The sequence below is a fragment of the Penaeus japonicus genome, unplaced genomic scaffold (genome assembly GCF_977035675.1).
Source record: "Penaeus japonicus unplaced genomic scaffold, GWHDUDI00000001_assembly GWHDUDI00000010, whole genome shotgun sequence".
In the NCBI taxonomy this organism is placed as follows: Eukaryota; Metazoa; Arthropoda; class Malacostraca; order Decapoda; family Penaeidae; genus Penaeus; species Penaeus japonicus.
The window spans coordinates 30,065,916-30,075,915 of NW_028234412.1; the positions used below are offsets into that span (position 1 = coordinate 30,065,916).

The 10,000-nt window shown below is 35.2% G+C and overlaps 2 protein-coding genes across 2 annotated transcripts in view; one reads left to right on the top strand and one right to left on the bottom strand.

The window, feature by feature from the left end:
• The window catches only part of RpL35 (Ribosomal protein L35), a 4,397-nt gene extending 2,636 nt beyond the window's left edge, over positions 1-1,761 (top strand). The window contains exons 3-4 of the mRNA XM_043011332.2: positions 815-896; positions 1,590-1,761. Coding sequence (XP_042867266.1) covers positions 815-896; positions 1,590-1,739 — 232 coding nt within the window. The 3' untranslated portion in view covers positions 1,740-1,761. The remainder of the gene's footprint in view (positions 1-814; positions 897-1,589) is intronic.
• A 292-nt stretch (positions 1,762-2,053) lies between these two features.
• LOC122250058 (5-phosphohydroxy-L-lysine phospho-lyase) overlaps positions 2,054-10,000 on the bottom strand; it is a 10,676-nt gene continuing 2,729 nt past the window's right edge. Inside the window, exons 2-12 of the mRNA XM_086541195.1 lie at positions 7,371-7,489; positions 6,791-6,896; positions 6,288-6,416; positions 6,071-6,164; positions 5,695-5,903; positions 5,346-5,522; positions 4,807-5,000; positions 4,611-4,710; positions 4,232-4,379; positions 2,885-3,005; positions 2,054-2,551 (exon numbers count right to left, since the gene is read on the bottom strand). Of these exons, the coding sequence (XP_086397321.1) occupies positions 2,547-2,551; positions 2,885-3,005; positions 4,232-4,379; positions 4,611-4,710; positions 4,807-5,000; positions 5,346-5,522; positions 5,695-5,903; positions 6,071-6,164; positions 6,288-6,416; positions 6,791-6,896; positions 7,371-7,489 (1,402 nt within the window). The 3' untranslated portion in view covers positions 2,054-2,546. The remainder of the gene's footprint in view (positions 2,552-2,884; positions 3,006-4,231; positions 4,380-4,610; positions 4,711-4,806; positions 5,001-5,345; positions 5,523-5,694; positions 5,904-6,070; positions 6,165-6,287; positions 6,417-6,790; positions 6,897-7,370; positions 7,490-10,000) is intronic.

Here is a 10,000-nt window from a genome sequence, read left to right on the forward strand (position 1 = left end):
AATATACCATATGCATAAGTTCAGTAATTGATATCAAGGTTAGCAGTGTGTATATGATTAATTTAACAAGTTAAAAAAAAATCGTGATTTTTGCAAAAGCAAAGCTATATACATACCAACTCTTGGTTTAAAAAAATGTACGAAGGTGTTCATGTATACAGTTATCAAATACCAAGAGTAAGATCAACCATGTTTGGTAATGTTATTTGTCAATATAAGAAGCTATCATAGTTTGATTGTCAAGCTTGTGTGAAATGTTATTTTAAGAAATATGTAAAATTTGTTAAATTTCTAAATTATGGATGTTAGACAAAATTGAGCTACTCGGATTAGATTTGAAAAAGTAACTGGGACAAGTCTCATTTGTTGCTCAAAATTGTCCCTACAGTGCTTGATGCAGCCCATACAGTTGGTAGCCAGCATCTTCAAGCTTCAATTTCAAAATTCAGTTGAATGTCTGACCACAGTGCTTATCATAGTGTTGGTTACCTTTCAGTGATAATACAATGCACCTTATTTCTATAGGCTAAAGCTATTGGTATGCTTTTGAATATAAGAGCATGTTAGAACATCAGAAAAAATTGATTGGAAAGTCTGAATTATATTTGTCATGGTCTTTAGGGGAAGGAAAGTTGGGGACTTGAAAGGTCTTTGATTAATACTAAGTGCTATATAGTTATTGATGATACCATTTTTATGTATGCCTGGAATCCTTTTTTTTTTTTTATAGTCAACTACATTGTCAAAGGATATATACCTCTACACTTTACATGTGCATGCGTGTGAAAATGCAATCATTATCTTTCCTTTACAGCCGTGTTGTCAGGAAGTCCATTCATCGTGTGCACACCATCATTGGTCAGAAGACAAAGGAGAATCTTAGGAAGTTCTATCAGGTGAGTTTTTTTTGTTGATTATGAATAAACAATTGTATAGTTAACCCACTCAAGATAGGAAATAGGCCTAAATCTGCTTCTGTTGGCAATACTGCAAGCCAGTGCAGCAACCCACACTATTCAAAGGGTTGACAAAGAGGGTTTGTAGCTTTTTATACAAATTCAAGAAAAATTTGTATACAAATATAAGAAAGAAAATTTCACACTTCATCTTTTTATTTTTGTCATTGATGTTATTGTTAATATTATTAATTAAAGGTGGGCTTGTCAGAAAATTAATGCCAGAAAACAAATGGTTGTTATATTAACTCATCCCCTATTTCTCCTTTTCATTCATTTACGATTTTTGAAATTCCAAATTATTTTAATGAAATTTACATCAAATACTTTGCTTGTTCCACCTTCCAGGGGGAAATTTCTTGTTATACTAGCCTTGTGATGGTTTTTCCCCGCATGTACAGAATCTTCAACTGAAAACTAGAAGTGCCTTTTGGCCAATATTGACTTTGAGTTCTATACTTTTGTATTATGGGGTTATGCAAGCTTAACTTGTATAGTCTGTTCTGTTTTAACCCCATCTAAGTAGCTATGATTTACCATATATCTATAAGCTAAAGAGATGGCGTATGCCATTTCTTTAGCCAGTATTTTGTCTAACAGTAGCATTTCAATGTTTTTTAATTTACTTTCCAGGGAAAGAAGTTCAAGCCTCTTGATTTGCGCCCAAAGAAGACCCGTGCTATCCGCCGTGCCCTGACCAAGGCCGAGAGGTCTATTATTAGCCCAAAGGAGTCCAAGCGCAGATGGAACTTCCCCCAGAGGAAATATGCTGTTAAGGCATAAGTAAATAAATGTTGAGAGGTAACCTTTTTTTTAATTGCCCTTCAATATTTTAGTTCCGAAGGAAGAAATATATATATATATGCACATACACACCCAACAGGAATAGTGTGAAGATCTTTCTATTGAAACTATTTCTGAGAAATTGCTATAGCTTCTACGACTTTTTCCTGTTTGATACTTATCAGTAATGCCATTTCTTGGAGCCAGATATCAGTCTGGCAAATAGGAACCAATTCTATCGATTTGTACTCGCCCCTATTGGTAAACCAAAGTTTAGGGTGAAACAAAGTGGAGTTCCCAAATAAAAGTCAAGGATAATTGTGCATTTTATTCAAGTAGTGATGAAACTTACACAAAGGGTTGCAACTCTGTTTTTGGGTTTATAAATGCTATATACAAAATATATGTATTGATATAAACATCCTTATTTATACTTTTTTGAGGAAATAGGCAACATGAAATTTTCTCATTCCATTTGATTGATTACTAGCTATAAACAATTCACTTCAGTATATTCTAATATGCTGTTGCAAATTCCATATGAAGATAATTTACAGAACACGATGCAGCATTTTGTGAATACATAATTATTAAAAAATATATAACCAAATCCATAAAGCCTCTGGAATGTTGGAAAATTTATTGCAACTCAACATATTAGCTTTTCTTGATTTTCAAGTTGGCTGGTTTTGCCAAACTGTATAGAAATAAAAATCTGAATATCATTTTGCGAGTACATAACGAACATTGCTGACGAAGGAATATTTACTATGTTGGATTAGTTTGCTGCATCCATAGATTGGCAGGTCACACTGAAAGCAAACAAAGAAAATGAAAATGGTGTGTTAACCCAATGGCGGTGTGTCACACCCGTGTGACATGGCTAAATGCCTGATGACGGGGCGACACACCAGTGTGATGTTCCCGATACAATATTGCATAGGCCCGGCGTAAGGGGTTGCCACTTCTGGCGGGGCCCGTCGGAATTGGGTTAATATATAATCACTATTTACATCTTGTCTAATTAAATAGAATAAGTAATATAATACCGAAACGTTGTCAATGATTTTGGAAATTGTAAATTTTTGTGTAAATAGCCAACCAAATATGACTTAAATTTTAAAGGTTTAAAAATTCAAACAAACCTGTAACTGGGATTTCGCCCAGGGCATCAATATTTTTTGCATGACCATTAGTCAATTGCTGCTCCTTAGGGTCATGGTTTCCATTCACGATTAACTTCTCCATGCCGTTTGTCACTATGTTCTGAAAAAAAGTAAATTAATTTAAGTAGAAATCCTACAGTAAAATGTTATTAAAATGCATTAGATGACTTGTATCAAAATTTACCAGTAACTTCAGGGATCATCCTGATTTTTTTTTGTCCCAAATAATTTGCATTTTTACATCACCTTCAAAAGGTCCACTAGATACTAGTATTTAACTTGAATTTGGGTTTTTCACCCTATTGTCACCCCATGAAAATGGCAGATTTTTGCATTTTCCCCAATCTATGACTTAGTGTGCTAAATATGAATAATTTTTCCTATGTAGTCTCATTATAAACAATGCTTCAGTATAACTGGCAATTCAGTGTTCCTAATAGCATCAGATTTATGTTTTCCGGCAGAAATGATATATAGTTTACAAACTTATTTAATTAGGATTGTATTTCGAAGACAAAACATTTATAATAATATTAATAGTAGTAATAATGGTGATAATAAATTACCTCTTATGACTTAAAAAAAAGGAAATATTGGATAACCACCAGATTATATAATGTTTCATGAATTCTTAACAACTGCAAATAGCATAAGAAAGCGAAAAAAAAAAGGTAAAATTCGCCACATGGTATCACTCCACAACTGGCAGCCAACATGTGGCTCACCAAAAGCTCATTGCTCGCTCTGTAACAGTTTAAATGTTCGATTTGTCCCTAACCTCCAGAAATATGAAAATGAAAATGAACGTTAAAAGAAAATTTAACTTCAATTTTCTCAGAACTAGAATTTTGAGTTAGTACACAACTACTGGTCATGATTTCATCTGATTTTGATGATTTTGGTCTTTAATCAGAAGAACAACGTGGAATTCCTACAGGGCACCTTTTCTTAGCTACATTTTTGGTATCACCAAGGCTAACATAGAAATAAAATGCCTTTTACAAAATTAAAAAAGTACCAAATAAAAACTAAGGTGAAAATAGTGGATCTAAGAGCAAGGTGACATGTCTTCTCTATTTCAAACTGCAGTTGGAACTGACCTGTAGGTGTGACTGAAAATGACTAAAACACAAATTTTAAATTATACCTTTTTTATATCAACTTTTGGTGGTTTGATATTTGACACCAGAGGTGCAGTGCGATGCATGTGAGAGATAAGAGCATGAACTTAAAGTCTATCTCTATAGTAATGATGATAAAAAACAGGATGATCCCCATTAAGTAATACCTCTGTATTTTGAAGGGGATAGTCTTTAGTAATTTTACCTCTGCTGCTTCCATTTCTGTCATGACAGCATCCAATTTTTCAACCAATTCTCTGGCATCTTCCATACCAAAGACCAAAGGGCTTTTGAACTTGAGAACATTTCTGTAAGGGCCATCATTGCTCAGCAGTACATACTGCTCCTTTAATCTGCAAGGGAGTTTCATTACTTTATTACACAGTGATAGAGGTTCGAGTCCTTAGAGAAGGGTAATTATCCATCTGTAATAATTAGCTATTGAATTATTTCATTACATGAGTGCTTATTTTCCATGAAATTTACATAAGGTATAGAAGGTATATCAACACAGCTTAGTTGAAGAGCAAGGGAATGTAAGTTTATCAGTGTATAATGATTTGAGTTTAGAATCAATATTTAACCTTTTGTTGATGAAAGCAGCCTCTGCAGTGGCAGGTTCCCTTGTTTCTCTGTTCTTCACCAAATCCACACCCAAGAACATTCCTTGGCCTCGTACATCACCTGAAAATAAGAAAAACATGGTTTGACGGAATATGTCATTTTATTAGTTTTTATTTTTTTTCATTGGAAATTGGAAGAAACTCAAAAAAATCTTACCAATAATGGCATGTTTTCCTTTCAGCCGATTAAACTCTTGCACAAGGTAATTTCCAACTTTTGTAGCATGATCCAATAAATTTTCATTCTCAATGATATCTAAGACAGCATTTGAAATAGCGGCCGATACAGGATTCCCACCAAATGTGTTGAAGTATTCCATTCCTGTAGCTCCAAAGCTTTCAGCTATTTCTCTGCAAAATATTGGTTTGTGTTATTTATCATCAGCCTATAAATATGTAGACTAATCCTGGTATACTGAAAATAAAGTCTCGGAAAAGGCTAGAGAGAGAGAGACAGAGGACAGAGAGACACAGAGACAGACAGAAAGGAGTAGTGAAAATAATCACAAAGAAAAGCTATTGTAGCCTAAAAAAGTTAGCAAAGAGTCTTCCAGATGATATTGTAGCCGGAAGTGATAATGAGATAAAACAACTTGGTTTTTTAATCCTGATAAAAAATAAATATACAGAAAAGAAGCCGACAATAATGTTCATAGGAAGTCTTCAGTATAGTTCAGTCTAAAGTTAAAGCATTACCTTGTTGTCACAACTGCAGACACAGGGTGGCCATTTCCCATAGGCTTTCCAAGGGTCACAATATCTGGCACTATGTCATCTCCCTGTGTCTGGAAGGCCCACATGTGAGAGCCAACTCTCCCGAAACCGACCTGCACCTCGTCTGCTAAACATACACCTCCTGCTGCTCTTACATGACTGGAATAAATGAATGGAATAGCTTTACTTAAGAAATGCTGAAATTACAATATTATCCATCAGTCTTGGCTAAAATATTTTCGTGTTAAAAAAAAAGAAAACGTAAATGTGATATCTAGTCGAAAGGTAGCTAAGAAAATACAGAACAAAGGTACAGTTCACTGCATTTTACCTATAAACTTGGCGTAAGTAACCAGGTGGGTAAACAATCTGTCCACCACAACTCTGCATAGATTCTGCAAAAAAGATGCTTACTCCACCATGGAGTTTAGTTGCCTTGTCACACAGCTGCTTCACTTCATCTGCATACTTTTTAGTACATTCTTCCACCGTGAATTCTTTGTCTGTGTATTTTCCTCGATAGACGTCTGGAACTGGAGCCTGTGAAAACATGAATATTAAATAGTATTGTGTTGTTTATATTTATGTTAATGTTTCAAGTAATGTCTCATGAAAATTGAAAGGTCACTTGAACACAGAACTAAGGATATATACTATGTTCTTCCAAAAATATTACATTTTGTTTGCTAAGTAATGGAAATACTCACAACATGGACCCAGTCACGTTGTCCTTCTCCTCCAGGATGGTTGAATTTATATGGAGAAATATCAATAAGGGACGTGACATGGCCATGATATGCACTGAAAAAAAAAACAAAAACAATAATGTCTCAAATTTACATACATAAAACACTGAATTTGTACTAATGAATGTTCTCTTTTCATAGCATTTACGCTTTGCATCAGGTACGTGGAATATCTTACTGATCCAAGGTTATAACGTCCTTTTTTCCCGTGTGTGTCCTAGCCAGTCGAATGGCAAGGTCATTGGCCTCACTTCCAGAGTTGACGAAGAAACAAACATTCAGCTTTTCTGGGAAATAGGATGTCAGTCTGTTGGGAAGAAATAAATTGTGAAACCTTATAAGAAGGGTGCGGAAAACCATGCAATAATGGAATGTTTAGATTTTATATCATTTGAAAATATACAGTAAAGGTTACTAAAAAAATAATAATCTGAGATGCCGCAAAACTGGCTGCCCTGATTATTATCATTATTGTTATTATTATTATTACCATTATTATTATTATTATTATTACTATTATTATTATTATTTTTTAAAAATCTTATAGCATATCACAACACGAAAAAATCAGTCAAAATAACACTTTAGACTACCAATAGTTATATATTTTTTTTTACATTATTATTCATAAACTTTAAATAAACGGTTTCAGCCTAAGCAATCAAAGTAAACAACACAAACCTTTCCGCATAGAGAACCAAATTATCATGAAGGAATCGGCTATTTGTATTAAGGACACTCATCTGCTCAACAGCTGCAGATACAACGTGTGGGTGACAATGGCCAACTGAAGAAAAAAGAAAGAGCCATTAGTGAAAAAAAAAACAAAAAAAACAAACCAATCCAAATATTTAACCTTCGAATGTGTGAAAGGGAAAGGAAAGCTTAAACTTATTTATCTACCAAGGACAATTGTTGAGTTTTCAGCTTTCTTTATCAAGGTTTGTCGCTGCCGATTTGATCATTAATTACATTAATTTTGTTAGTATTGCTGCTAATAATGAATATAATAATTGTGAACTTCTGTCATTTATTTTGTATCGATATCATAGACACTGATAATATCAATAATCCTAACAAGAAAGCCAACAGAAATTCGACACAATATCCAAAGGGATCCCTCGTACAAATAACACCGAAGGGGATACTACTTAACACTAACCGGTCATATATTGAACAACAATAAAAAAAAAAAAAACTATTGCATCATTTTCACACATAAAAAAAAAAACATGACCTCACCACATTTGCCAACACTCACCATGACAGACGTTGTTGATGCAATCCAAATACCTGCATCCTTTCTCATCATACATGTAGCACCCAGCTGCGCGGACGATCTTTAGCGGATCCGATCGAAAGAACAGTTTACACGAGGGCCTGGAAAAAATAATAACGTTATGGTATTTATTTTCATTTACTAAACTCCATAGTGGTTTGAAGTTGCTACGTGCTATGGATTTTACACTGTAGCATAACCGTAAGTTAGCAAAAGCCGTTGTGAAATGGCTCGTATGCTAACATGGCCGCTATGCACAAGTGTGAAAACATTAATATTACGAAAGATAATGTTAACATGACGCAACTCTTCATTTTCACATTGTCTTCTACTGCCTATCTTCTGTTTGTTTTCCTTGCTCAACTTGGGTCTGACCTTTGACAAAATTCTCGATTTGTTTTCTACTTGAGCCTTTAAACCTGGAAACCGTTAAAAATAACCAACAGGCAGTTATTTAAAAAAAGTTTGAGAGATTCCTCCTTCTGTAAAGACCAAACGCTATATTCTTAACCGTATTCAAATATACAAGCATTAAAAAATACTAACGCGAATGCAATAATGAGCACTTCCAGTTTTATTATTGTGGTAATGCATTTATTATCCAAACATCTCTATTTCAATTTTGAGAGAGAGAGAGAGAGAGAGAGAGAGAGAGAGTGCGAGTGCGAGTGCATGTGTGCTTGCACTTGTGTGTATGTACGCGCGTGCATATGCTCTTCAACTGTGAAACAAATAAACGAATGATATAAGACACTGCACTCTGTCACTCACGCACTCTCTCTCTCTCTCTCTCTCTCTCTCTCTCTCTCTCTCTCTCTCTCTCTCTCTCTCTCTCTCTCTCTCTCTCTCTCTCTCTCTCTCTCTCTCTCTCTCTCTCTCTCTCTCTCTCTCTCTCTCTCTCTCCCTCTCCTCTCTCCCTCTCCTCTCCCTCTCCCTCTCTCTCTCCCTCTCCCTCTCCCTCTCCCTCTCCCTCTCCTCTCTCCCTCTCCCTCTCCCTCTCCCTCCCTCTCTCTCTCCCTCTCCTCTCCTTCTCCCTCTCCCTCTCCCTCTCCCTCTCCCTCTCCCTCTCCCTCTCCCTCTCCCTAACAAAGGAATTAATAATAGCAACAACATCCTCAATAAAATAGAAAACAAAACACGACAGAAACCCGCATAATGTCCCCCAAAAATGCCCCAGTTGGCTTTGGCCCCAAAGTGGGAGCACACTTGGCTACCAAACGCACTCAGCTGTGACGAGGGCAGGATAATAATATACTGGTGCGTTACCGAATGTGTCAATATCTAGAGAACAGACAGAGAGGCGTCAGATAAGTGTGTATACAGTGACCTATGAATATATTGTGCAGTCTATATGCATGCCGCTGCGGCTGGGCTTGGGCGTGTGTCTTGACAAATTCACCTAGTAATCTCTGTATAGGAATATCCATCCGTTTGTGTGTGTGTTTGTGTGTGTACACATACATACATATATACATACATACATACATGCATATATATATATATATATATATATATATATCTATATATATATATGTATATATATATACATATATATGCATATATATATATATATATATATATATATAATATATATATATATACGCATATATATATATATATATATACGCACACACACACTCACACACACACACACACACACACACACACACACACACACACACATATATATATATATATACAGTATATATATATATATATATATATATATATATATATATATATATGTACACATATATATGCGTATATATATATATGTATATGTCTGTCTGTGTACACACACACACACACACACAAACACGTGTGTGTGTGTGTGTTTTTTGTGTGTGTGCGTGCGCGCGCGCATGCGTGCATATTTGCGTCCGTGGGTGTGTTTTTGTCTGCCTGCGTGTTTATGCATATATGTCAATGTTTCAAAACAATTTTAATCCACTGACATGCTTATGGTTTCCGCGCCTTACCAATCTCCACCGCCCACCTCCAAGCATACCACGATATGAAGCACGCAACTCTAATGATATCATCATAAGCTCAAACACAAAGGAACAAATTAGTGACCATTTCGAAAGCCTGTTGAAGATTCTCATACAGATGGGTTCCAAGGTCGTTAACTGATAAGAATCCCTTACAGAATCATTTACACTGATAACGGCTGTGGTCGCATAATAAGGTGTGGCTTCCTAGGGGCACGGAAGCTTTTTTCATTGGTTGTAACATGTGATATATGCTAATTTAGTGATGCTAAATGCAATAGTGATGTGTATGTCGATTATCACATGAGTGGTGATGGTGATGTTGAGTAACATCATGAAAATGGCACCAATTATGACAATTCTGAGCAAAGGGATTCAAGTTAATTGTCAGATAAAGGTGAAATTACACTGAAAAAAAATCCAGCTACCAAAGAAAAAGAAAATTCAACACACAAAAGTTATAAGTCAATGTAAGTCAACTAAAGCTATACCAGTCAGTTAAATGAATGAATGTTTAGGTACAGTCTTCGCTTTAATTATTGGTTCTCATTCCATTACACGTTCGATGTGAAGTCCTAATTATAATGCAGTTTATAGTAAAACTATTATGTATACACATAT